The following is a 26,718-nucleotide window of genomic DNA, read 5'->3' on the forward strand; positions in this document are numbered from 1 at the left end:
CTGTTCAACAGTCTAACAAAAAGGCATGGCCAAAGGCCTAAACACATAGTCTGTTCTGGGATTGGATTTGGTAAATGAATCTTTGAGAAGGTTACCTACATTTCTGGAAGCCCCGATACAACTAATTCACCACCCCAGACTCCCAGTGTTCAGTTGGGTGATTTCAGGAACCCTGGCCAATTTTAAAAGTGGGATCAACGCTTTTAAATGGAAAGGACCATTTGTGGCTTAACCTTGGTTTTACTATCTGTCTCAACAAGAAGTCACATGACTAATAAAAACAGCCTAGGACCTATTGATTTGGTAAAGTTAAAAAAAAAAATGTTAGACTTTACTTCAAAGACCTCTTCACCACTTGGAAGCAATTTCCTAACTTTTTTATTGTGCTTGGTTAAATCCATTCTGATTCTCATTGTTCCTTGAGGAATTTTAGATTTATGAGGTAAGGTATCTTTTTCATTGCTTGAAACAGTAAGTTGTGAGCCCTCAGTTCTATTTCATTTGTGCCCTATTCCAAAATACAATCTTATACCTGCTATGAATATAACAAAAAATGTCCACATACAGCAGAAAATAATAGTGTTCTGCTTTTACATTAAAAAAATATATATAGGAAAAAGGGGGAAGTACGTTACATGGGCATTGTGTCATGCACTGGTCAATTCACACCTGAATTTTTCTAAAGACAACCTTCCTGTGTATACAAACCTTGAAAGAGCAATTTTGGGCTCTTAGTACTATGCTTATTTATCTTTTTGCCTGAGTTGGAGGAAGGAAATGGTCCTTTAAGCCAATATGACAGTGTAATTGATACTCCCATGGGACCTACAGGGCCAGTATGCCAAATGTTGCATAATAAAAAAGTAGAATTTATTGTCATCATTAGTGTTTGCTCAATGAGAAATTGGTACCTAAGGACATATCCCCCAGATCCTACTGTCCTTGGTTATCATGGAACTAGTATGCACCTGAGAATATTCTATATTTAAATCTCACTGCCTGGGATGGTCAAGTTCCACTATTTCTTACTAACTTTCATAATCAGGTCCTCACCTCTTCTTATGAGTTTTCTACAAAAACTAAATGCAAACATTCATGCCTATAAAATTTCTTTTTTCATTAGCCTATCTGAATCATTTGTGCTCACTTATAAACTGTAATGTGATGTTATTAGCCCCCACGTAGTTTTTATTCTGGGTTACAAATGCTTTGTGTGCTATTTAATTATGGACAGATAACCCCCACACCCTAACCCCCACGCAATTTCACATGTATTTCAGAGATATCAGGAACATTGTGCAAAAACTTAAATAAGTGAGAAGGGAGTTGCCTTTTGTCTTTAGAGACTACAAGGGAAAGCTGCATGGGGCTCTGACACATAGCTAACAAGGCTTCGGGACTGGTCCTGCAAGTAGATTGAATCCCCTCTTGGGGCAATTTCAAGGATTCTTCTTTTTCTTATGAAAATAAAGCCTTGGAAATTCTTGTCTCCCACAGAACTGATCATGAGGAAATAGCACAAACTTGCTGTGTCTTAAGGCCAAGGATAACATGGTAAAATTCTTATTCTTAAAAAAGAGGGGTAAAATTTCCAGTAAAAGAAATTTTTTTTTCTCCAAGGAAAGTACTTCTGGAGAGGCATATTGGCAACTAAAAGTATTTTAGGACAGCTGATGGACAGGGAGCATTTATTTGGATATTTAAAGATAACATTATGGGAATTCCAGCCAAAAAATTTTTTTAAGAAGAAAACTTAGTTTAGCAAGCACTTACTAAAATATCCATTTGGTACCCAAAATGACAACCTAATTCAGAAATATTTACTGAGCATTTCTCTGTGTTAGGCCTTGGGCTAAGGACCAAGGAATACAGCCTCTGACCCTGAGGAACTCTGCAGCATGGAGGTGAAGGGCAAGTAAACCAGAAGTTATTATATAGAATGATAGGGGCATTGCTGAAAACCTGTCAGGCAGTTGACTAAAAGCATTTGTATCAGAGAAAGCAGTCTACTCTTAGAAACCAAAAAAAAAAAGTTCCATAGGTGGCATCCAATGAGATAATGTCCTATTACCTGGCGTGTTTATGCACATCCTTACCTTGATTTGGGGTGTCATTCAAGCCAGACCTTTAAGAGTGAACTCTTTTCACACTATTCCAAGAGATAGGTATTATTGTTATCCTCACTTTACAGTTTAAGAAGGAGATGCACAGAAAGGATTAGGAACTTGCCCAGTATCACACAACTTGTATAGGGGTGGAACTGAGGCCAGGATTGGGCCCTAGCCAATTCAACTCCAAAGCTGTCAGTTTTACTGAGGAGAAAGAGAACTTTTATACAATAATGTATAAAATAAACTACATGACCTCCTTAGCATAAATTTGTCACATCAGTTTAAGATTTTAAGCATCAGAGAGGAACTTTTATTCTTGGCTGAAAGCTCTGGTATTACAAATTAGATAAATACTAAGCTTTTGATTAAGTACCCAGACATTTGTCTTAGTGTTAAACCTCTACTGCCACTGGGATACAAAAGGAGCACCTTTGCAGTCCTCCAGTGAGCATTTTGAGCATCTCTAATGAGTGCTTTATGAAGTATTAGATTCAACTTCCCATTTCACATTTAGGCTGGTGAAGATGCCCATAATTAATAATTTCCATTTAGTTCCCAGTCAGTCACTTTGTGCCTAGCAGATCGCCCCCACCCTGTATAACAGCTCTCTCATTTCAGTTTCTTATCTACTTCAGAGCCTTCACCTTGGAGCCCTTGCTCCAAGAATTGCCTTTGTGCTTCAGCTACCCAAGGTCCCCTTGCCGTTTAATCTTTTTCTTTTCTGGTGCCAGCGGACCCTGGGGCAGAGTGACCTTATTAAAGACTCTGAAACAAAGTTGTCTGTCATCTCTTCAGAGACACCTCTCCCCCCTCCTCCCCCACTGGTAATTCAAAAAGGACTCTGCTTATCCACTCATTCCAACATCCCTGGAGAAAGGACAGGTTGGAGTAGAAACACATGGTCAGTGCTAGGAGTGAGCAGCTTGTAACTGTAGTGATTGGATAGTGCCAATTCTCATCCCACCTCCCCACCTTGACCAGCTGACTGGCTGATCTGGTTTCAAGGTTTCATGCCTGCTCTCTTGGAGAGGGGGGTGGGCATAAAAATTTGCTCATGACCCTCCATTCTGTCTCTCTCTCAATTCTGACTTTGTTATCTGCCCTCTAATTGTTTTTCACTCCGGGCTCTGCTATTTTCCTTGCTTCTATTCTCTGGAATCTTCCAAGCAAGCAGCTGTAACTTTGTGTGTCCTCTCTACCCAGCCCTCTCCCTGCCCCCTGGGAAGACAAGGAGAGAGCACCCTCTCCCTGCGGGGTAGGCCTTAGTAGCTGTTGTAACCTGAGAAAAGAAGGAAAAAGGCCAGACCTATTGAGCCAGCAGTGAGCTCCCTGTGGCCTGGTAGAGGATAAGAGCCTTGCTCACTCAGGGCCCTCCCTCTTTTCTTTCCCCTCCCCTGCTGCAGCAGGGCCCTCCCCCATCCACACACACGGGCTGCTGGGTAAGTGGCAAGATGGCTCCCCTGCATGTCTCCGGCTGATCGCCGCTGCTCCGCTAATACAATAGAGCCAGCCACTACCAGCAGCCTGGCCCTCTTCCTCCTCCTCCTCCAGAGAGACCAATCCAGCCGAACTCGGGGTTTGCCGTGAGGACTTAACGCTTATCTCTTAAAAGCCAGATCTATTTTAGCCTCCCCTCACCACCACCTCCCCTTCCATTTACCATTTTTTTGGATCCCCAGTTGCTCCATCTCGATTTTCTCTCTCTGGATCGGGTGGCTGGGGAGGAGGTGGTGGGATCTTGGGACAAGGAAGGTGTTTTGTTTTGTTTCTTTAATTTTTTAGGATTTTTTTTGTTTGGTTTTTGGTACTTCTTCCATTCCAGAAAGGGATAAACAGCACTTCCAGGGGGAGGAAAAAAATCATGATATCAGAAAGCAAAGAAGGGTGAGAGCTTCACATTTCCATGTATCCCCTTTTCCCACCGCTCTAGCCCACCTCATCTTCCTTCTCTACCCCACAGCTTTCATTCCGTATTTCGTTTTGGTTTGTTTTTAGTCATTCTGCTTTTCCCCCTTTGTCCTTCCTGCCTGATTCCTAATTGGCCCCACTTGCCCTCTCTCTGTGGGAAATAGGTATTTTTTTGATAAGCCTTTTCTTTAGACTTAGGGAGTTGAACCTTATGTTTCTGTGGGGGCCTGTTAGCTGGGGGCACAGTTCCGACTTTCCCCTCCCCCCCTTCCTGTGCATCCCTCCCTGCCTGCTCTGGGGAAGCTGTTCTGACCTCTGAGTGTCAGTCAGCCTGTCGGGAATGCTGGATTTCCTGGTAGTGGTTATCAGCCTGGGGGGGTTTGGTTTCCCTTCTGAGACTTAGGGCCCTGATCATCTTGATTTGATTTTTTTTTTTCTCTACCCCAGTGTTTGGGTGGGAGTAGGGGCGAGATTAGAGGTAGAAATTAGGGGCGAAGACAGAAAAAGAAGAGAGGGAAATAGTTTTATCTGAAGTGTATCTCTGGGATTAATTGCCTGAAATGGGAGATAACTTTGTGATTGGGGAGTGGGTGGAGTGGGTTCAGTATTTGTGGACAAAATGCATGCTGTGGGGGAGGGTGTGTCCTGACTGGGAGGCCTGCTCTTTTTATCTCTTGGAAGTTGGAATGAGGGAATGGGAGAAACTGGGCGAAAGCAGAATATAAGAACAATTCCTACACCTCTGAGCAGGTAAAAGTGGCCTGATTTCTTCTCTGAGCTTTCATACTCTCTCCAGCAGTTTTAGTTCTTTTCTTTTTAGATGAGAGGGCGCTTGTTGAAGCTTGAACCTTCACCAGCCCGACTTTCCCTGTAGCCCCCACGCCCACCATTTCTCCATTCCTGGTGTCTCCAGATCCTGTGGTTCAATAGGCCTTTACTTATTAAGCAGTTGATTAAACACAAGGCTGAGATCATTCACCATGGCCATGGTCATTTTTTCTTGTCCTTTCAAAGAATTGGGCTTCTCTTAGTTTGTCATGCAATTTTGTTAAATAAAGGTGCCCATGGCCAGGGGACAGAGAGGCCAGAGGTTGTAGGCAAATCAGTCACTTTTGAGGAACTATTTTGAGAGGAGGGGCTGTTTGTCTTCATACAAGAGTACTTTGATTAATTATCTAAGAACAAATGGAGTTCTGACCCTACAAATCACAGCTTTATCCCATCTGGGCAGTGGGTGGATGTGGTTGCTTTTATCTGTGCACTTCCCCAAGGAAAACAATTTGCCAGTTTTCTTGAGGGGGAAGGGTCTCTAGTCTGATGTGAAAAGTAGCTCTCCCAACCCACTCAAGTGATGAGGCATGGGAGTTTCCTGACCTAAAACCTAACATTTTGTTCTCTCTTCCCCTTGGTTTTTTCCTGCCCTTCCCTCCCAACCTCTCCCCATACTGTCAGTGAGGAGAAGGAGGAAGTGACCATGGACACAAGTGAAAACAGACCTGAAAATGAGGTGCCAGAGCCCCCCATGCCTATTGCAGACCAAGTGAGCAATGATGACCGCCCAGAGGGCAGTGCTGAAGATGAGGAGAAGAAAGAGGTAAATCTTCAAGCTGCTTATTGGCATGGGCGGGCAGAAGTGGACCTAGGGGAAGGAGTGGACCACTCTGGTGATCCCTCATCCATAGTTGGATAGCTAGAGAAGGGGATAAGGCACAGACTCCCATCAGGGTAAGGTTGAGGGAGAATTCGCTGGTTTAGCAAGGGAGACCCCATGTGATGGAGGACAGGGCTCCTTATCGTTTTCTTTGATGGGGAAGTAGTGCAGTCCAGACTCTGGAAGTTTGTAACTAACTTGTAACCAATGGGAAGACAGTTAGTGACCCTTTATGTAAAACCCAGCTCAGTTTTCCCTGCCACCACCTCCAGCTTTTCCCTGTGGTAACTCCTTTAGCTTTCCCTCCTTTTTAAAAGCCAGTTTTAGCTATACGCCATCTAGTGGGCTTTGGTGGTTCTCAGCTGACCAGCCATGCTGAGGAATTTTAGTTTGGCATCTGCCCCCCAGTGGTCTCATTGCAGAGATGTAGCTACTTAGGAACCAGCACCTGGGGTGATCCCAAAGACCCTTCTCCATTTCTGTGAGCCCTCTACCTTCTTTTTTGGCATATATATTAGCTAGAGTTCTTCACCCAGTTCAGGGGCCTCCCCATCAGAGCCAGCGAAGTCTACTTGGCTCTTAATAGAGAAAGAATTAGCTGGGTTTGGGAGTAGGGTAACAGGATGGGAGGGACTGTTGTGTGTGTAGCCTTTCTTGATGTGTGTTGCGGGGGTGGGGGCCGGTGAAAGTGATTTGATGTGCAGAATATTATTTATTACAAGGTCCTTCTTAAAACTTTGTCCAAGTACCTCATGTACGGTAATCCGCCCGTAAAATATAACCCTGCCCAACTGGCCAATCGCTGATGCCGCCTCTTCCTCTGGACCCACCCGCTGCTACTGAGCTGCCCAGTCAGAGCCGAGTCTGCTATCCAGGCATCTTGGCCAGGGGGGGGCATGTATATGGGATCCTGTGATGGGCCCCCTTTTGCCTCCCTGCCTTGTTCACATCAGGAGGCTAAGAAGAGCACTGTTCTGGAGAGACTTGTATTGAGAAAGCAAAAAGCATTTGGAAAGGGGTGGACTTGCACCATCTCCCTATTTGGGACACCCCAAGAAGAGCTTGTGTCAGTGCTGGGGCGCCTGCCCACATGCCCTTACCCTTTTGAGGACTGTGGGTTATCTTGTTTGCTACAGACTGTTGGGATCCCCATCTAGGGCACCAAGACCTCCTAAAGAGTCAATGTTTGTGATCACAGTGCCACGCTGTAAAATACCGAATGGGGCTCTCGGCTTAAGCTGTGACGACTAGGAACCCTGCAGAGAAGCCTAGGGCCTGAGCCCAGGGATTTAATGCTGATGACAGCCCAGCCATGTATCACCACTTGGTCATCAGATGGACTTTTCCTTTGGTCCCTGTTATCCATGGTGAAGGGCAGCATGTTGGTTGCTCCAACTCCTCCATCCCTGGAGGCAGGGGCTCATTCATCCACCTGACTGGAACCACTGTCTCAGCTGGAGTCCCTGAGGAGATGCCACATACAACTCTCAGAAGAAAAGCATTCTGACCTTGCTGCTGAATGTGTGCCAGGTCGTGGGGCTATCCACCTTCTGCCCTCAGGCTGCCTTCGTCAGAGGTTCCATGATCCCACTCGGTGAGAGGAACCCCTCCCCAGTTACAGGCAGAGGAGAAAGGGACTCTGGAGTCATCACCTGAATTCCAAGTATTGGGTGGTGATATTGCTGCAGCTTGCCACTGGTGGACATAGGGTCCTGCCTGCCTCTCACAGTAAAAGGCCAGGACCATTTCTGCTACTCACAGGCCATCTCATCAGGGACTGCAAGATGATGCCCCTACAGGGCCAGGACTGATATGTCTGCCCCTTTTCCCCTCTGTACCCCTCGCTGAGCCTGGCCACCACCAGTGAACTGTCTTGACATCATGGAAACTGGGCAGCGTCCCCCCACACGTTTCCCTCCCGCCCCCCCTGCGCCCCTGGGAGGACTCTGGCAGTGCCGTGCTGACTACCACGCCGTGCGCCCACATTTTTGCCAACCCAACCCCCCACCAATTGCACAGCGCCTAGCAGGGAGGGCTCATTCTGATTGGACCGGCGGTTGACTAGATACAGTACACAGTGAGGTGCGATTGGCTGAACTGAAGATCCCAGGTGTGAGATGGTACCTGGAACATTTGTCATATTCCTAGTTTATTTTCCTCTTTATTTTCTTCTTCCTTTTTTTTTTTAATCTTTTATTTTAAATTTTTCTTTATCTTTATTTTTCTGATTTCTTTATTGGATTTATTTATTTGGTTCATGTTTTTCCTGTTCTAATTAAGACCTTTTTTTTTTTTTTTCTCACTAACTTACCCATCAAGAGCAGTCTGGCTACGGGTCAGGCTGGCCCTTAACAGAGACCAAGGAGACTTGGGTAGACGACACAAACGGGGTTGGGGGTGGATAGGGAAAGGGGAGTTCGTCAAGAGGGTACTGCCCTACCCTTAAGAAGGGTGGTAGTTCTTAGTTTTTCCAGAAATAAGCATTAAATCTAAAAGTGCTCTATTCCCCTTTTCTATCTCTTCCTCTTTTTGCCCTGTCCATAGTCTTTCTCCTCCTGAGTGTTTGGGACAGAAACTTGCTTGAAAGCGAGTTTGGAAGTTTCTAGTCCTTGGTAGAGCCCCTAAGGCTTAAGCTCTGGTTGGAGAGGAAACAGTAAGGCTTCACTAGAGCTCCGTACAGTGCTTGGAAAATCTGAGGCTCTCCCTGGGAACAGTCTGCCCTTCATAAAAAGCCTGCCTTTACCAAAGGCACCATTAAATTCTTTTGGGGGCAGTTTGCTCAGGGACCTCATTTGCACTGGCTCCAGTGCTGTCCTTTTCCACAGTGTGGTGGGCGTCTAGGCAGTCTTGACAGTCAGCTGTCTTAATGACTCAAAGCCACTGTGACTGGATGTCAGGCTGGACATTAAGAAAAGGAAGACGATTAACCTAGTTAAAGTTGCCATCCCAAGGTGGTTTTCCTAGTTTCCTCATGTTTTCCTTGAGTTAGCAAGGAAGACTTAGGAAACCAGATGACCCAGTTCTAGGCACATCTTGGGCTTGGCATCCTTTCACTCATAAAAGACAGTGGAAGAGGTTATGACTGATGCCTTTGAAGTTGCTGGGAGGCTACTAAATTCCTCTTCCAGCTTATTTCTGGTTAAGCTAACACATAGGCGTGGTATATGAACTAGGTGACTTTTCCCTGCTGTGATGTTTGGTTTTCTTTGTTTTGTTTTGTTTTGTTTTCTCTAACTTGCATTGATTCTGCTTCGTTTTTGCCGTTTGCCGCTTCTGTTTTGGTCTCTGTCTGTCTGTCTCTCTCTCTCTGTGTCTTCGGAGCTTAAGCTAAGACTGCCCCATCTAACCTCCTTCCCCCCTCTCTGTGGGGTGTGTCTCTTTCTCTTTTTTTCCCCTTTTCTTACCTATACAGAGTTTGCTGCCCAAATCATTCAAGAGGAAGATCTCCGTTGTCTGTAAGTTTAGCCCCGATCCCTTATAAAGGCCAAGAATACCATAAAAATCAGAGTTCATAAAGAAATAGATTACCATTCTCTCTCAATGGCATTTTTGGGTCACCCACTCCTGCCCTATGACCTCCACCCAGCAAATCTGCTGGGTTCCATTTTGAAATTCAAAACATTAGACAATCCTTATCATTTTTCCCCAGCAACATTTCTTCGTTAACTCTAGTGAGATTGTGAGGTCTCTCACCCATTTCTTAGCTAGTCCTACCTGCGTTTATTCTTTCAGATGTCTGGACCCTCAAAACCAGGAGTGGGTTTGAGGGACTCTTATATAATACTTAAAATTCATTCTTTATTCTAAGAGAGCATCTGAGGAAATGAAAGTGCTCCACACCTCAAACAGTAACACTTTATTTTATTTTTATTATTACCATTTTTAAATCCTCACCCAAGGATATATTTGTTTTATTTAGATAAAGAGAAAGGGGGTGAGATAGAGAAACATAAATCCATTGCTTCCCTTACATGCCCTGACCAGGGATCGAACCTGCAACCTTTTGGTGAATGGGATGATGCTTCAACAAACTGAGCCACCCAGCCAGGGCTCAAACAATAACATTTTAAATATTTTCCCAATGAGGAACTCTAAATTGACAAAAGTGTAATAGATCTTCATAACTTATATACCGATCTGTAGTGTGAAAATTAACCTAAAGCATGATCAGATTAAATCATGATCTAAGTTAACTTAGATTTTAGTATCACAGTCTTATTTTTTCTGCATTCCCATATCCTCCTCAGTCTTTTCTTCCCCGGTACTTTAGATATTCCTACCACTGAAAGTTTAAGCTGGTGACCAACCTGGTTACTCTTCCCTGTTGCCTTCAGAGATGAGTAGTTTTCATCTGTCAGGAAGTGGCTTCAGTCCTTTTATTTTGAAGCATGATTTCCCATTCCCCAAATATAATTTCCTTAAGTTAACCTTTTACTAAAATTCCAATCAGAGGCTATCTGTGAGTGTTGTATTGTGAACCAGCAGAGGGCCTGAGACCTAAGTGTTGGGTCCTATTTCTTGGGGACAGCAGCTACCAAGGGGGTGCCAGCTGGAAACAGTGACACAGAGGGGGGCCAGCCTGGTCGGAAGCGGCGTTGGGGAGCCAGTACAGCCACTACACAGAAGAAGCCCTCCATCAGTATCACCACTGAATCACTCAAGGTGAGGTGGGAGGAGCCAGGGAAGGGAGGATGAGACACATTAAGGTGGGAGTAGACATGGGCCCAGTGTAACGGGGTGGGGGGTTGTATCTGTGTCCCAGAGCCTCATCCCCGACATCAAACCCCTGGTGGGGCAGGAGGCTGTTGTGGATCTTCATGCTGATGACTCCCGAATATCTGAGGATGAGACAGAGCGTAATGGTGATGATGGGACTCATGACAAAGGGCTGAAAATATGCCGGACTGTCACTCAGGTAAGACTCCTTCATCCCTGCGTGGGCCAGAGGTGAGGGGTTGGGGGTTGTCAGTGGAGGCAGAGCAGGCAACTAAAGAGCTATGGTGGAGTCCTAAAGGGGAAATACCCCATTTCTGCAGGGGGCTGGGTTCCTTGGTCCTTTTTGGGGTCAATGGACCCAAATCCAACCTGTTGCCTGTAATAAAGTTTTATGAGAACACATTCGCACCAGTTCATGTACTCTTCTCTGTGGCGGCTCTGTGCTGCAAAGTCAGAGTTGAAGAGTTGCAGCTGAAACTGTATGGCTTAAAAAGCCTAAAAATATTTATTCTTAACCTATACAGAAAAAATCTACCCAACTCCTGCCTTAGTTTTCCTTGTGGAAGAGTTGAGGCATTAACAGTTCCAGGATGTAGTGGAGGTGAACTTAATGATGGCATCACCCCTAGTGGAAGGCACGTGCTAGGATGACTGTACCACCCTCTTACGAGGAAACCAGAAGCTGACGTGAATGTGCCAGTGTTTTAAGAATCCTCTTGTATCTGATACTTTGCAGGTAGTACCTGCAGAGGGCCAGGAGAATGGGCAGAGGGAAGAAGAGGAAGAAGAAAAAGAGCCTGAAGCAGAACCGCCTCTACCTCCTCAGGTTTCAGTAGAGGTGGCCTTGCCTCCACCTGTGGAGCATGAAGTAAAGAAAGGTGGGTGAACCGTGAATGATTAAAACAATGCATCTCCCTGAATTCCCAGAGCACTTTATTTGGACTTCTTTTAATGTTTTCCTGCCTTTTAGTATCGTATTTTACATATCTGTCCTCCCTACCTCTCCTAGTTGTTAAGCTGTTGTACTTTCGGGCTAGTTTCCACCCTGTATAATCTTTTGAGTCCCCATCATGAGATTAGCCTAGACAATACCTTGCGCATTACAGGTGCTCAGCACATTTAGATGAAGAGTTCAAAATAAAGTAGTTGCTCCCTACTGAAAACCATTTGTGTGCTCTATTTGATAGTGACTTTAGGAGATACCTTAACAAGACGTTCCATTAGCCAGCAGAAGTCTGGAGTTTCCATTACAATTGATGATCCAGTCCGAACTGCTCAGGTGCCCTCCCCACCTCGGGGCAAGATCAGTAACATCGTGCACATCTCCAATTTGGTAAGTCATTGCTTCCCACAGTGCTGCCTTGTTGAGTTTGCGCTTTGGATTCATGCTTCTTAGTTCTAAGGAGACATTGACTTGGAATGAATTTACGTTAAGCATTTCACAATCTCTCATCTAAAAAATTGGGAGAAGAAAGGATCATCTTGCAGGGATTTCTTGAGAATTTTCAAAGGGCCTGGCACATAATACCTTAATGAGTATTGCCACTTTTCTCACATTCCTACTAGAGGGTTCTAACTTCTCTGCCCTCATCCAGACTTTCAAACTGTACTCCTATGACAGCGGCTTGGGAAATCTGAAGATTAGTTATATGAGCGTTGTTCTTCCATTTTCATTGGCAGGTTCGTCCCTTCACTTTAGGCCAGCTGAAGGAATTGTTGGGACGTACAGGAACTCTGGTGGAAGAGGCCTTCTGGATCGACAAGATCAAATCCCATTGCTTTGTAACGGTGAGGGGCAGAAGCTCTAGGTTCTGGCATGTTTACTTTTGTGACCAACATAAGCAAGTTTGAGGGCATTGTGGCAAGTGCATGAGATTAAAGGCCTGTTGTGACCCCTCTGCCTTTTCCCTTCTCCCACCAGTACTCAACAGTAGAGGAGGCAGTTGCCACCCGCACAGCTCTACATGGGGTCAAATGGCCCCAGTCCAATCCCAAATTCCTTTGTGCGGACTATGCTGAGCAAGATGAGGTAAGAAACTGAGGGAGAGGCAGGGGAGGCCATCCTCTCCTGAGATTCCTTTTCTGTTTCTCTACCGTCCTCTTGGGTTCCTTTAGTTAAACCGTGGGCTGCAAAGTCTCTGTCCACTGGTACCTGGGCTCCTTCTGTGGGAGTTACATCATCTCCATCCTGAATATCCTTGTCCCTCCTCTACCCACAGCTGGATTATCACCGGGGCCTCTTGGTGGACCGTCCCTCTGAAACTAAGACAGAGGAGCAGGGGGTACCACGGCCCCTGCACCCTCCACCCCCACCCCCAGCCCAGCCACCACAGCACCCAAGGGCAGAGCAGCGGGAGCAGGAGCGGGCAGTACGGGAACAGTGGGCAGAGCGGGAACGGGAAATGGAACGGCGGGAGCGAACTCGATCAGAGCGTGAATGGGATCGGGACAAAGTTCGAGAAGGGCCCCGTTCCCGATCACGGTCCCGTGACCGCCGCCGCAAGGAACGGGCAAAGTCTAAAGAAAAGAAGAGTGAGAAGAAAGGTACTTAGCTGTGGGGGCACACATATCCACTGGTACATGGGAAAGGGAACAAAATGGCATGGGACACAGGGTCCTATGCATCAAGTCTGACTCACTTTCTTCCACATCAGAGAAAGCTCAGGAGGAACCACCAGCCAAGCTCCTGGATGACCTTTTCCGCAAGACCAAAGCAGCTCCCTGCATCTACTGGCTGCCACTGACTGACAGCCAGGTGAGTGCTGGCTCTCCTGCCCTGCTCAGAGCTGCAGCAAGGTTGCGGGAGGGGCATTGCAGAGAGTCATAGGAGTACCAGAGGGAGGAGTCCCAGGGAACAGCTTAGAGTAATAAGGAAAGAAACTAAGTATCAAAGGAACAGGCTGTTTTAAGAACCATTTGAAGAGTCTGCTGCCTAGAGAAGCCAAACCCAGGAGGGTGAAGGTAGACACAAAGACAGGAAAGTGTTCGTATAGCCTAGGAAGCTGGCTATGCCAGTCATTCTTGGCAATTAATTTTAGGTAGCAGAGAAATATTCTGTTTTATAAACTTCCCCATTTCTGTTTTTTAATATTTAGTTGTTTTTGCTTTTTCAGTTTGTTTCTTTGTAACAGGCCTCTTGGGAATTATAAGCTTACGCCACTCAACTAGAGATTTGTTCACACGTAGACAGCTAGGGAAATTAGACTAGAGGTCAGGCATGGATGGCCTGTTATAGGTATAAAACGTGAACATTTAGAGAAACGGGGGCTCTGAGACAAGGACAGATGTGATTGCTACACCCACCCCCACACATGCATACATTCTTCCTGCTTAACAACAAAGCCAACAGTTACTCTGAGCTAGGAGTACTGGGTCCAAGTGCAAATAGACAAAGTGGGGCTGTGAGCTGGGCTGAGGTGCCTATCTATTCTCTGCCTTTCCTGCTGGCTGCAGATTGTTCAGAAGGAGGCAGAGCGGGCTGAACGGGCCAAGGAGCGGGAGAAGCGGCGAAAGGAGCAGGAAGAAGAAGAGCAAAAGGAGCGGGAGAAGGAAGCTGAGCGAGAGCGGAACCGACAGCTGGAGCGAGAGAAGCGGCGAGAGCACAGTCGAGAGAGGGACCGGGAGAGAGAAAGGGAACGCGAGCGTGACAGGGGGGATCGAGACAGGGATAGGGAACGAGACCGAGAACGAGGCAGGGAGAGGGACCGCAGAGAAAACAAGCGCCACAGCAGGAGCCGGAGTCGGAGCACACCTGTGCGGGACCGGGGTGGGCGCCGCTAGCCAGGAAAACACTGGGGAGAACTGTAGGCGTCAGCCACCCTGCCCCACAGTGTGGGTTCAAGGCCACAGAGGGATAGGTACAATCTCCACCACCCTGGAACCAGGGGTCTTGCACACCATTTGCCCAGTACTGAAGTATGGCTGCCACCTGTCCCCACATACCAAATGGAGCAGTGGCCATCTTCCTCCCATATTCCCCATAACCTATCTCTTGGGATTTAGCCCTCCTTTCTCATTTCCCATGAGGTCTGTGAGAGGGAAGAGCTAGGTTAGAGAGATTGGTGTTTGGCTCAGAGGTAGGGAACAGCCAGGATCCCAGGCCTCTCTCATTTTTCCTCCATACTGCTTTCCACCTCCTTTGGTTACTCACACCTCTTGGGAACAGCTGGGGCCAGGACTGGGTCACCTATGAGCTGAATCAGCATCTCCTGAGTCCCAGGGCCCCTGCAGTTTCCAGGCTCTTCTCTCCTGCAGCCCTTGCCTCCTGCCCACCGGTTCCACTTTATATCCATCTTTTCCTTTTGTTCAATTTTTATTTTTATTTTTTTTATTATTAAATGATGTGGTCTATGGAAAATAATAAAAATCTGACTTAGTTTTAACTAGTGTGTGAGTGGCTTTCCTTGGGCAGGGGCTGGGTGAGAGCCAAATTGAAGAGGATGGCTTCAGCCAGCGTTGCCTGCGCAGGGTGCTGCAGCCCAGACCCGGATTAATACTCTCCTGCTGCTTTGCCTTGGTTCTACTCACCACAGCTGCGGGTCTATGTCGCTGGTGGGTAGAAGAAAAGCCCAGTGGGTCATGGCTAGAGGTAATTGAGCCACCTGCTTTTCACCTTCAAGGTGCCTCCCACCAACTGCCACCAGAGGGCGTCAGCCGCTCGCTCGGTAGGCGTCTGTAAACGAGCTTCCCAAAAAGCTCCACTCCCCACCTCCGTCTACTCCCGCCCTTGTCGTACCGTGGTCCCTGACCTGTTCCTAGGCCCAGCCTGCGGACTCTGGACCCTTACTCCGTCCTGAAGCATACCCCAGCTGGCTCACTACTGTGCCCTGCACGGGCTCCGCAAATAACGCCGCCTTGCGGCCGGGGTCCATACAAGCCCCCCGAGGCTGGTCTGCGAGCGCGTGCCTGATCTCCGCAGTGGCTCCAAATTACCCCGCCTCACCCTTCGCCCCGCTGTGGGGACAAGTGGGATGCGAGGCGCTCCCGCGTGCACCCTCCCCACCAGTTCTGGGACCTAGCCTGGATGTCCTCCCGCCCGAGTGCCCTGCCGGGCGCTGCGGGCCTGGCCTGGGAGGGGCGGTGCATCTGTATGCGCCTGGCAGCCCCGCAGCCCCGCCCCCGCCCCCGCGGCTCACCCGGGCTGGCCGGGGAGGGTCGGAGGCTGGGCTCTCCTCTCCCGCGCTGCGCGGAGAGCCGCCTCGCTCCTCCGCAGGCGGAGCCTCCTTCCCCCGCCCTCTCCGTCTCGCTCCCTTGTTCTCACCCGGGCCGCTCAGACCTGCAGCGGAGCCGCGGCGCCCGCTCTGATCGGCTCGGGGCTGCGCCCCCGGGACCCAGTGACAGAGGCGGGCGGGGATGCTCCCGGCCGGTCTGGGCCCCTCACACTGCCAGGTAAGGGCCTGCCCTGGAGCCCAGGTCGGGGATCCGCGGAGGGGCAGCAGGGGGCCCACAGCCGGCCGGTGTCTTCAGAGCGGTGCGCTCCGCCGGCTGGGAGCCCACTGCCGGTCCCTTCTCCCGCGCTCTACCTCTTTCCCTTCCTGCCTCGCACCTCCCGCCCTCTTTTTCCCATTTTCCTCTCCCTCGATGACTCTTCACGCTGCCTTCTCTCTGCCTGTTTGCCGTCTCTGCCCCTTTCCTCTGTCTTTCCAACCCTTCTCTCTCCCTCTTGCTCTGTCTTTCCCCATCTCCACTTCCTCTTTGCCTTTTTCTTCCGTTCCCTTTCTCTCCTTTCCTGTCTTTCTCTTTTCCCGCTCTCCTTTTTTCCCCCTGTTCCTTCCCTCTCCTCTCCTCTTTCCTTCCCGCTATCCTGTTTTCCACTCCTCTATCCCTTTCCTTCTGCTGGTCCCGCCTCCCTCTCTGGTCCCCGCTTCCCTCCGGCTTCCCTCTTCCCTCCGGAGGGAAAGGACTGTCAGGTGTGTGTCTGCTCTGGGGGAGGAGGGGCACAGCACAGCTACCTGCAGGGGTTCCCCAACCCCAGGAGGAGAGGGAGGAGATGGCAGTGGGAATAGTCCTCCCTCTAGCTCCCTTCCTGCAGCCCCTCCGAACCCCCCCTCTCCCAGAATGAAGTTCTAGCGGCCTGGTCTGACCCCCATAGCTGAGGGCTGCCCTGCCTGCCCATCACACAGGAGGCCTCTCTTCCCCCTCCTTCCCATTCCCCAGACTAGTACCTCTGACTCCTTACCAGGCAGCCTCCTTTGATCTCTCCTTCAGTCTCTCGCTGCCATTCTGTCTCTGTCTCTGCTGGACAGCCCTTGAGTCTTGATTGCACCCTCAATCACACTGTGTCTCTAGCTTCAGAGTCTGCCTCTTTCCCGTCCCCAGTGTCCTGGCCCTACCCCAACTCTACCCACTCCTCTCAGCTCTGGCCCCCAACTCTGCCTCATTAGCCCAGTTCCCTTTCAAGGACTTCAGATGGCAGTGTGGTCTAGGGGCAGGTTGCAGAGGTGTGTTCCTGCAGATGAGGGACTTTCACAGGCTCTCAAGCCTGCCCTAGGCTGCACTCCTTGTTATTTCAACCTGACCCTAGACAACCTCATGAATCCCAGCCCCTGGGTTGTTAGCCTTTTCTGGTAGCTCCCATCTGCAATGGCCCCCATCTCCTCCAGCCCCCTGCTGCCTGCCCCACCTGGGAGGACATGGGCCAAATGGGGTTCCAAGCCCCTCCCAGCATGCATCCCCTCTCCTGTTTTCTTCCCCACCTTCTCTACTCAGAGGTGACTGGCTGGATATTTATCAGCCTGAAGGGCTGGAGGTGAATACAGGCAGAGCCTGGGAAGAGGAAAGGATCACACTGTCTGCTCTGTCTTCTACTGCATTCTGGGCAGTGGGAGTCTGGCTCCTTAGAGATCAGCTCTTCAGCATCTACCCCTGGTGTGTGTGTGTGTGTGACAGGGGGAGGGGGAGGGTTAAGGTTCCTGGACCCTGAAGAGAGCTACCTGTTCTGCAGGCGTGGATCCATGGGGTAGCCCCAGCTTCATGTGCCCCTCTGCCCCAGCCAGCTCATGCCTCAGCATCTGGGGACCGTGAAGAGAGCCCTGGCTAGAGCCCAAACATGTGGGGCCTGGTGAGGCTCCTGCTGGCCTGGCTGGGTGGCTGGGGCTGCATGGGGCGCCTGGCAGCCCCAGCCCGGGCCTGGGCATGGTCCCGGGGTGGGTCAGGACCAGCACTGCTGCGGACCAGAAGGAGCTGGGTGTGGAACCAGTTTTTTGTCATCGAGGAATATGCCGGTCCAGAGCCTGTCCTCATTGGCAAGGTAAGGATCAAGATCTCCTGTGACTACCCTGACTTTGTAGCCCAGCTCTGCAACTTCATCACTTCTCCAATGACCTTGGTCCCTCAGGACTCCCAACACTCCACCCAGTCCTACATTTAGACTCTTGAACTTTCTTTTCCTGTGTCAGGAACCCGCTGTCATTTTCCCCTGACCCCTACAGCTGCACTCAGATGTGGACCGGGGTGAGGGCCGCACCAAGTACCTGCTCACTGGGGAAGGGGCAGGCACCGTGTTTGTGATTGACGAGGCCACAGGCAATATCCATGTCACCAAGAGCCTGGACCGGGAGGAGAAGGCACAGTATGTGCTCCTGGCCCAAGCTGTGGATAGAGCCTCCAACCGTCCCCTGGAGCCCCCATCAGAGTTCATCATCAAGGTGCAAGACATCAACGACAACCCCCCCATATTCCCCCGCGGGCCCTACCATGCCACAGTGCCTGAGATGTCCAATGTCGGTGAGCACCCCAAGTCTGAACACCCGGTCCCACCTGCTGGAGCACCCTCTCCTCTCCTTCCCCCATTGTTTTCTGCCCCAGAACCCAATCCTTTGACTCAGCCCTGCTCATGTCTGGGTTTCCCTCATCCACTTTTCTCCCCTTCCCGGCCCTGCCCCTGCTGAGTGGGGTGCTGGGGTTCCCTACAGGGACGTCGGTGATCCAGGTGACTGCTCATGACGCTGATGACCCCAGCTATGGGAACAGCGCCAAGCTGGTGTACACTGTGCTGGATGGCCTGCCTTTCTTCTCTGTGGACCCCCAGACTGGTGAGGGTAGAAGTCAGGAATGGTGGGGTGGCCATAAGAACGGGAACCCCCTGACCCAGTATCTCTCCCTAGGAGTTGTGCGTACCGCCATCCCCAACATGGACCGAGAGACGCAGGAGGAGTTCTTGGTGGTGATTCAGGCCAAGGACATGGGCGGCCACATGGGGGGGCTGTCGGGCAGTACTACGGTGACGGTCACCCTCAGTGACGTCAACGACAACCCCCCCAAGTTCCCTCAGAGTAAGGGTCTACTGCTGCTACCCTGAGCCATCCTTTGACCACCCACCTCACCCTCTCCCTGTCAGGCTCCAGAAGAAGGAAGTGCTGGGTGAAGGAGGAGGGCTGGGGACCTCTCTAAGAATGTCTCCCCTCCATCCCCCCTCAAGGCCTGTACCAGTTCTCCGTGGTGGAGACAGCTGGGCCGGGCACCCTGGTGGGCCGGCTTCGGGCCCAGGACCCAGACCTGGGGGACAACGCCCTCATGGCATACAGCATCCTGGATGGGGAGGGGTCTGAGGCCTTCAGCATCAACACAGACGCCCAGGGTCGAGATGGGCTCCTCACTGTCCGAAAGGTTAGCCTTCTGTTGCTGACACTTGTAGACTCATTCATACTCACCTCCTGTCCCCCCAGGACACACTAATAACTGGTCTAGAACAGACTCAGGAACCTATGTTGAGCTTAGAGATCACAGCCATCCCATCATCTTTCAGATGAGGTCTTGGGGCCCAGAAAGAGGGAGTGACTGGCTCAAGGCTTCATATGTCGAGCCTGTGATGGAGCTGTGAATAGACCTAGAGTTACTAAGTCATCTGCACCCACCCTGAACCACCAAGGCCACAGCCCTTCTGGTGCGCCTCTCCTCTGAGGCGGGCTGAGCACTGGATGCGTGTGGGGAAAGGACACTTCACCTCCCAGGAGTCTGGGCCTGCCCTGGTTTTACACGTTTCAGTTACTCCCTCTCCCCTTGACATAGCCCCTAGACTTCGAGACTCGTCGCTCCTACTCCTTCCGCGTGGAAGCCACCAACACGCTCATCGACCCAGCCTATCTGCGGCGAGGGCCTTTCAAGGATGTCGCCTCAGTGCGCATAGCTGTGCAGGATGCCCCAGAGCCACCCTCCTTCACCCAGGCTGCCTACCACCTGGCAGTGCCCGAGAACAAGGCTGCTGGGACCCTGGTGGGCCAGGTCTCAGCCACTGACCTGGACTCCCCGGCCAGCCTGATCAGGTGAGTGAGGGTGTGTCTGGCAGGGCCAGGCCAGGGCGAGGGGGACCAGGAGCAGCCTAGTCCCATAGATGATATGTCTCCTGGACCGGAAATCACACTTGCCTCCTGGAAGAGTTTTTCCTCCCTCGGGGCCTGGGGTCAGGGGCAGCTGGAGGGCCTGGCTCAACACTCCCACACTCTCCCCCCAGCCCTCTGGGTGGGTAATAGTGGTGCCTCCCACTGGCAGTGCCAGCAGATCAGCAGATATAATCTCATCTGCTGAGTGTTACTGATCCTTGACCACTGTGGTCAGTTCTTCAGTATGTCGTGCTTTACCCACGGGCTGGCATTCAGTTCTCACAACTGCCCTATGAAGTAGGCATTTTCATCAACAGTGTTTTCAGAGGCTAGCCCTGCGAGGTTAAATAACTTGCCCAAGGTCACCCAGTCAGTAAGTGGCCGAGCTGGGATTCAAACCTGGACTGTGCCTAGAGGAGAGCCACTCTTTCCACCTCCCGGCCAGCATCCCTGTCACAGCACCAAGGGAGGTGCTGGTGTCATCCCCGTTTCATAGTTGAGCAAACAGAGGTTAGACAATTTGCCCAAGGTCACACAGCTGTTCTGAGGCCAAGTGGGACTAGAACACAGGTCCCAGGGTCCCTAGAACAGAGCCCAGAGTCTGTCTCTCTCTCCTACTCCAAGGAAGCCCAGTCCCCCTGAGTCTCAGGACCAGTGTTTAATGTTGATGACTTCTAAGGGGACCCTATGTGAGTTATGACTTTGGGTGCTGGGGGCACGTTCTGCCCCAGGAGCTTGGGTCCATCTGCTCAGATGAGCCAGGAGGCCCAGTAAGGGGAACAGAAGGGAGGGAGGGGGAGCAGCAAGCTGTGGCCCTGCCCCCAGATCAGCCCCAGTGTGGCCTGTCTTCCCCAGATACTCCATCCTACCCCACTCTGATGTGGAACGCTGCTTCTCTATCGAGCCCGAGGATGGCACCATCCGTACAGCTATGCCCCTGGACCGTGAGGCTCATGTATGGCACAACCTCACAGTGCTGGCCACAGAGCTCGGTGAGGAGTCCGGAGCCTCCAGGAGGCCAGGGAGAAGTAGCAGCCTCTTGGCAGAGTGGCTGCCCTTGAGCATGGGTTGGGGAAGGGAGGTTACTGCCATCAGACCCTGGTCCCCAGCCTGGATCATCACCATCGGACGGGCCTGCTCTCTTTGGCTAGGTTGGGCTGGGCACAGTGGATCTGCCAGAAGATTCTCCTGACCTGAAATTCACTCCTGCATTTGGCTTTTCCCACCCTGAAAATAAGCCTAACCTCAGTAGCTCCCGACCTCTAAAAATCCGAACCTGCACCCTGGCAGACCCTGCCCTGCCCACTCTCTGCTTCAGGCTGAAGCCTGGGTCCAGGGAAGGGCTGGGACCTCCTTGGGGCATGACTGCAGTTGCTCCCAGGGAAGCCCTGCAGGGAGTCCTCAAGGTCGGGTAGGATGCTGGCCCCTCTCCTGCCCCTGGCAGTCACCCACCAGTCACCAGCAGCACGGTTCAGCTGTCTCTCTCTGGGAAGCTCAGGCCCCTGGAGGCAAGGAGACCCCCCTCTGTTAGTCTCCCCTTACCACCCCTCCTCATGTCCCAGGGTGTCCTACATTTGCTGTGTCCTGTGTTCGTCAAGAGCTAATGTATGTGTGGTATGCACTTATGTGTGTATATAATTCCGTGAGTGTGAAAATTACATATACATGCATGTACATATTTGTGAGTATATGTCTATAACTGTGTGTATATAGTTGAGTGTGAGAATTACATTTACAGTATGTATGCATATGTGTAATGGAATGGGTATAGTGATAGGTACACATAGCTGGTTGTATCTATCATTTTGTGTGTGTGAGTGTTTGTGGACAGATAATAATAATTTATTACTTATTGTATATCAGGCACTGGTCTCAGTACCAAATGTGGATTTATTCATTTAATCATCACCACAAGTTTATGTGGGAGGCATGATTATTTCCCCATTTTACAATGAGAAAACTTGAGCAAAGGGAAGTTAAGTAACTTCCCAAGGTCACACAGAAATGAGGTGGTGGAGTAGGCTGCAGAGTCTGAGTTTGCTCCTTTACCAGACTACTGTCATATATGGATGTGTGTAGGTTTGTGTTTATATCCATGCAGCTGTGCGTTATGTGGTAGTGTGTGCATGCCTGTCTGTGTGGATGTGTGTGCCTCCCTCATTGTCTTCTCAACGTTTTGCCAAATCCTGCTCCCACACTGGAACCTCAGTATCGACTAGCGCACCCTGGGCCCTTACTGCAGTGAAGGAATTTATCCCTGCCCCATCCTGTCTCTGGGGTATCCCAAACCTTTAGCCAGGCAGTCCACTCAGCCTCCTCTGCCAGGCTGCAACCTTCAGGGCCTGCTGGGGGGAGAGACTAAAGGTACCAGCCTAGGAGAGGTGAGCACTAAGGTGGGCAGGGATGCACATTTTCATTCTCTCTTGGGTGTCACTGGCAGTGAGGAGCAAGGCAGGGTAATGGTGGGAGCCACCTGATGAAAGGATGGAGGAAAAGGGGCCTGCATCTGCCTGTGGTGCCCAGGCCAGCCTGGCTCTGCACCCTGTGCATGATGCAGCTCCTCCCTTCCCAAGGGCAACTCTGGTGGTGCTCATTGATGTACCACAGCCTTCCAGATCTCTGATGGGGCATGGTGTGTGTGTATGTCCTCCCACTGATGCTGTGCATGAAAATGCATTCTCTGGTGGACCCAGGGTGGGGGGTGTACTATATTCACGGTGTATACTGAACATTCACTTCATGTATCTCTCATTTGTTTTAAACACTGAATGTTCTTCTAATGTATGGTGTTCATGTGTTTGTATATTTAATGACTATTGTCTAAATGCAACCTGTACATACCTCTGTCTAACCTTCATTTATGGTGTATGTGCCCTACATGTGGGTCATTGTTTATGTATATCATGAGTGCTCTTACTGTTAAATGTGTATTGCACGTATCTTGGGTATTACATGAATGTTGTGTGCACTTGGTGGTGTTCCATTCATTTCACAATGTTTGCTATATGCAAATTGCATGCATATTTCATGTGTTGCATGTGCATGCTATGTGCTGCATGTGTCGTCCATGCCCATGTACCGCGTGTGTTGTGTGGGGGGTGTATGTGTTCATGTTCCTGCTTCAGACAGCTCCGCACAGGCCTCCCACGTGCAAGTGGCCATCCAGACCTTGGATGAGAATGACAATGCTCCCCAGCTGGCCGAGCCCTATGACACCTTTGTATGTGATTCTGCAGCCCCTGGCCAGGTGAGCTGCTGAGACAGAGGGGTTGGAACCTCAAGACCTCCAGCTGCCCCCTTCATATGAGGCCTGTCCTCTTCCTCCCAGCTGATTCAGGTCATCCGAGCCCTGGACAAGGATGAAGCTGGCAACAGTAGCCGTGTCTCCCTTCAAGGTCCCTTGGGCCCCGATGCAAACTTCACGGTCCGAGACAACCGAGGTGGGTGGCACATGCCTGCTGCCCTCCTCCTCTCTTCCTCCACCACCCAGTCTGGCCTGCCTGACCCCCCCCCACGTATCTGGGCTCTCCTCCTAACAGAAAGTAGATGTGGATCTGCACGTTTATGGATTGTAAACCTTCCCCGCGGGAAGCTGTCTCCATGGGCCAGACTGACTCTACTTGGAAAATGTCTCAGGAGTTACCCTAACAATTTCCCTCTCCCTCAGATGGCTCCGCCAGCCTGCTGCTGCCCTCTCGTCCTGCTCCACCCCGCCAAGCCCCATACCTGGTTCCCATAGAACTGTGGGACTGGGGGGCCCCAGCATTGAGCAGCACTGCCACAGTGACTGTCAGCATGTGCCGCTGCCGGCCTGATGGCTCCGTGGCATCCTGCCGACCTGAGGCTCAGCTCTCACCAGCTGGGCTCAGCACCGGGGCCCTGCTTGCCATCATAACCTGCGTGGGCACCCTGCTTGGTGAGTCAGGACACAGCGGCACATAGATGTGGGGTCCCAGTGTTTGGGGATGTGGAGAGGAATCAGGACCCTGGACATAGGAAAATCCACCCTAGGGCTTATGGGAACCCTTGTGCCTGGATTGCCCCACTACCTGATGCATCCAAGAGAAAAACCTCTGGCCTCATATCCCCGACCTGCTGATCCGTAATGACAAACAAGCCATAAAAACTGTTTATTGAGCCGTGACTCTGGCCACGTGTGGCACTGGGCATATCACCTATGGTATTTCATTTCATCCTTTCCATGGCCCTAGCTTGCAAATGCTTTCCCTATTTTCCATCCGAATAACCAATCTAAGAGTCAAAGAGGTTTGGGGAAGTTAGGCAACTTCCTGTGCTCACACAGCAAGTAAGGGGTGAAGCCGGGAGTCACACAAGGTTTGCCAGATGTCAGACCTAGGGCTTGGCACCCCTAGGCCACACTGCCTCCTCTGTCACCCAACCGTCTGTGTCTGCCCAGGCCGCTGACTCAGTGCCTGTGTGGCCTCTCCCCTAGCCCTGGTGGTGCTCTTCGTGGCCCTGCGGCACCAGAAGCAGGAAGCCCTGATGGTGCTGGAGGAGGAGGACGTCCGGGAAAACATCATCACCTACGACGATGAGGGCGGCGGCGAAGAGGACACGGAGGCCTTCGACATCAGCGCCCTTCAGAACCCCGACGGGGCGGCCCTGTCAGCCCCTGGCCCTCCCGGGCGCCGGGACGTGCTGCCCCGCACCCGGACGCAGCGCCAGCCCCGGCCCCCCGGCCCCTCCGACGTGGCACAGCTCCTGGCACTGCGGCTCCGCGAGGCAGACGAGGATCCCAGTGTGCCGCCCTACGACTCGGTACAGGTGTACGGCTACGAGGGCCGGGGATCGTCCTGCGGCTCCCTCAGCTCCCTGGGCTCCGAGGCCGGCGGCGCCCCCGGCCCCGCGGAGCCACTGGACGACTGGGGACCACTCTTCCACACCCTGGCCGAGCTGTACGGGGCCAAGGAGCCTCCGGCCCCCTGAGACCCGGGCTGCCCTGCCGGCCAAGGTGGGGTAGCCTGCACAGGCCCTCTGAGTGAGCCCCAGGGTCCAAGCAGGCGGCAGCAGCCCAGGGACCCCAAGCCTCTTCCTGTCCCTGTGTTCCTTCCCACAGCTCCCCCAGAGCAACCTTCTTCTCACCTCCCTCCTCCTGAGTCTTCTGCGTCCTCTCCGGACCTCTGTCTGTCTAACACTGTCTGGGTCTGGGTTGTGTGGCTCCGACTCTGAATCTCTGTTCTGTCACTGTGATTCCACCTTCTCTGTGGCTCTGTTTTTGTCTCTTGAATTCTAAATCTCTCATACATGCCCCTCTGTCTCCCTTACCCCCATACACACACTCTGTGTCTGTCCTGCCCACATCTGCCGCCATTTCTCTCTGGGTCCCTGTGGATTTTTGTGTGTGTTTTTTCTGTTCATCCCAAAACCAAGAGAAACTTCCAGCCACTGCTGCCCACCTTCCTGCAGGGGATGTTCTGCCCCAGGTCAGTGCCCCTTGATGGTGTGGGGCACGGGGTGGCTGGAAGCCTTCCCTCACTCACTATCTCTAACTGGGCTGTCCTGTCTTTACAGACCTTCCTGCATGGTTCCATCCATCACTTACAGCCTCATCCTGGCTCTACTGGCCTACAGCAGAGAGGGGTTGCCAGCCCACCTCCCAGGGGAGAGCTCCAGCAACACACACACACACACACACACACACACACACACACACACACACACACACACACACACACCACTTGGCTGCCTCCCTGGAGCTCTGCCCAGCTGTTGGCATCCCAGCTCTGGGCATTGTCTTGTGTGCTTCCCAGGCCCCAGGGGACGGAGAGGGGAAGGAAAGGGGGAGGCAGCTGGGGACCAAGAAAGAGGGAGGAAGGGGAGGGGCCTCCATCTCTAATTTCATAATAAACAAACACTTTATTTTGTAAAGCTAGAGAGCCCTGTTCTGCTTCTGCACTCAGGTTTCTTTATGGAGCTTTACTGTGCCAAAGCATGAGGGGAGAGGCCTAAGCTTATTCCCTCTGGTTCATTCCTTCACCCTTGGGGGACAGTCCACTCCAAGTCCCTCTAGAGAGAAGAGGGTTTGGGTTGATTACATTCAGAGAGTAAATGCCACACTCCCACCACCAGCTCTCTGGGTTCCCTGTTGTCCTCAGACTGTCAGAGAAATTAAGATGTAGGAACTGGCAAGAGGGGAGTGTGGGAAGGAGAAGTAGAGGGTGAGGGCTACAGAAAAGAGAGGGGAGATGAAAGACTAAGAAGAAAGGACGAGGGACTCCAGACTGAGAAAAAAATGTGGGTGGGGGCAAGCCAGTCTCTCTGGGGGCCTGTGGTACCTATTGGGGAAAGGATGGGCCACTGAATCTGGGCCTCCTGCCCCCACCTTTATTTCTCCCAGTCCATTGTTTTATTCTTCGTGGAGCACCAAGGAGGAAGGAGAGGACCAGGGAGGCAGAATCGAAGTCAACTGGGGTGGTAGCTGGGCAGGAGTAGCCAGCATCTCTCAGTGTCCACTCCCTAAGCAGAGAAAGGATCCATTCAGGAATCAGCACGAGCAACCAGGCCTCCCTAACTCCAGGCAGGCCTCCTGTAGACTCAGATAGGTGAGTCAGGCCAGGTCCTTGTGTCCTTCCCCTCCAAGTGTGGGGTGCTGCCCATCAGGGAAAGCTACTTCAATGGGAAGATGCCTTCTCTCATGCCTTCCACGCCTGCTTGATTCGGGCAACCAGGTGGTGGGACAGCAAGGACCCTTGTCCCAGTGTTAGAGTTATTTTCTCTGCTGCAGATTGGAACCAGACCCCTGATTGCCCAACAGCCTGTGCAAGAGCAGGCTGTCTGTCCCCTGAAGGCCTCAGGAGGCAGCACACCATGCAGGGTGTCAGAGGAACAAGGTCTTCCAGTTCAGGGTAGGACGGGCAAGATCTCTACCCCTTTGGTCTCACCCTGATTATCTGCATCAACCCCTCAGGAATAAATGGAGAAAAGGAGGTACTGACAGCGGGCCACCTTAGGTAGTGAGTGGATGCACACCTTTGCCCACTCTTCCAACCCT

General features: G+C 51.3%; 2 protein-coding genes across 11 annotated transcripts in view; both read left to right on the forward strand.

Annotated features, from left to right (window-relative positions):
* The window catches only part of ACIN1 (apoptotic chromatin condensation inducer 1), a 30,746-nt gene extending 15,978 nt beyond the window's left edge, over positions 1–14,768 (forward strand). For 3 of the 10 annotated variants that reach the window (XM_090270265.1, XM_090270272.1, XM_090270270.1), the window contains 12 exons: positions 1,498–1,554; positions 5,472–5,613; positions 9,083–9,125; positions 10,199–10,332; positions 10,433–10,585; positions 11,123–11,264; positions 11,574–11,719; positions 12,067–12,174; positions 12,308–12,415; positions 12,606–12,930; positions 13,041–13,141; positions 13,840–14,768. In XM_090270265.1, the coding sequence (XP_090126391.1) occupies positions 1,498–1,554; positions 5,472–5,613; positions 9,083–9,125; positions 10,199–10,332; positions 10,433–10,585; positions 11,123–11,264; positions 11,574–11,719; positions 12,067–12,174; positions 12,308–12,415; positions 12,606–12,930; positions 13,041–13,141; positions 13,840–14,166 (1,786 nt within the window). In that variant the 3' untranslated portion in view covers positions 14,167–14,768. Of the gene's footprint in view, positions 1–1,497; positions 1,555–3,548; positions 3,695–3,933; positions 3,996–5,471; positions 5,614–9,082; positions 9,126–10,198; positions 10,333–10,432; positions 10,586–11,122; positions 11,265–11,573; positions 11,720–12,066; positions 12,175–12,307; positions 12,416–12,605; positions 12,931–13,040; positions 13,142–13,839 lie in introns of those variants that run through there. The other 7 variants (XM_090270268.1, XM_090270271.1, XM_090270273.1 and 4 more) reach the window with 6 other exon arrangements.
* A 2,315-nt stretch (positions 14,769–17,083) lies between these two features.
* Positions 17,084–25,372, forward strand: CDH24 (cadherin 24). The gene is made up of 13 exons (XM_090270277.1): positions 17,084–17,253; positions 17,330–17,635; positions 17,817–18,111; positions 18,300–18,419; positions 18,492–18,659; positions 18,806–18,993; positions 19,396–19,649; positions 20,562–20,698; positions 22,832–22,953; positions 23,035–23,146; positions 23,374–23,622; positions 24,160–25,150; positions 25,239–25,372. The coding sequence occupies exons 2-12, from the start codon at positions 17,435–17,437 to the stop codon at positions 24,651–24,653; spliced, it is 2,340 nt and encodes a 779-aa protein (XP_090126403.1). The 5' UTR covers positions 17,084–17,253; positions 17,330–17,434; the 3' UTR covers positions 24,654–25,150; positions 25,239–25,372.
* Positions 25,373–26,718: the final 1,346 nt, after the last annotated feature.

This window comes from Furipterus horrens, unplaced genomic scaffold (genome assembly GCF_987537825.1).
Source record: "Furipterus horrens unplaced genomic scaffold, mFurHor1.1.pri manual_scaffold_3, whole genome shotgun sequence".
NCBI classification, from domain to species: Eukaryota; Metazoa; Chordata; class Mammalia; order Chiroptera; family Furipteridae; genus Furipterus; species Furipterus horrens.

What these genes read in the sequence shown, in the direction of transcription:
- CDH24 (XM_090270277.1), top strand. Translation starts at nt 17,435, where the DNA reads ATGTGGGGCCTGGTGAGGCTCCTGCTGGCCTGGCTGGGTGGCTGGGGC. An exon ending in CCCCCCCAAGTTCCCTCAGA is followed by an intron (nt 18,660 to 18,805) that starts GTAAGGGTCTAC and finishes TCCCCCCTCAAG; the next exon opens with GCCTGTACCAGTTCTCCGTG. An exon ending in CACGGTCCGAGACAACCGAG is followed by an intron (nt 23,147 to 23,373) that starts GTGGGTGGCACA and finishes CCTCTCCCTCAG; the next exon opens with ATGGCTCCGCCAGCCTGCTG.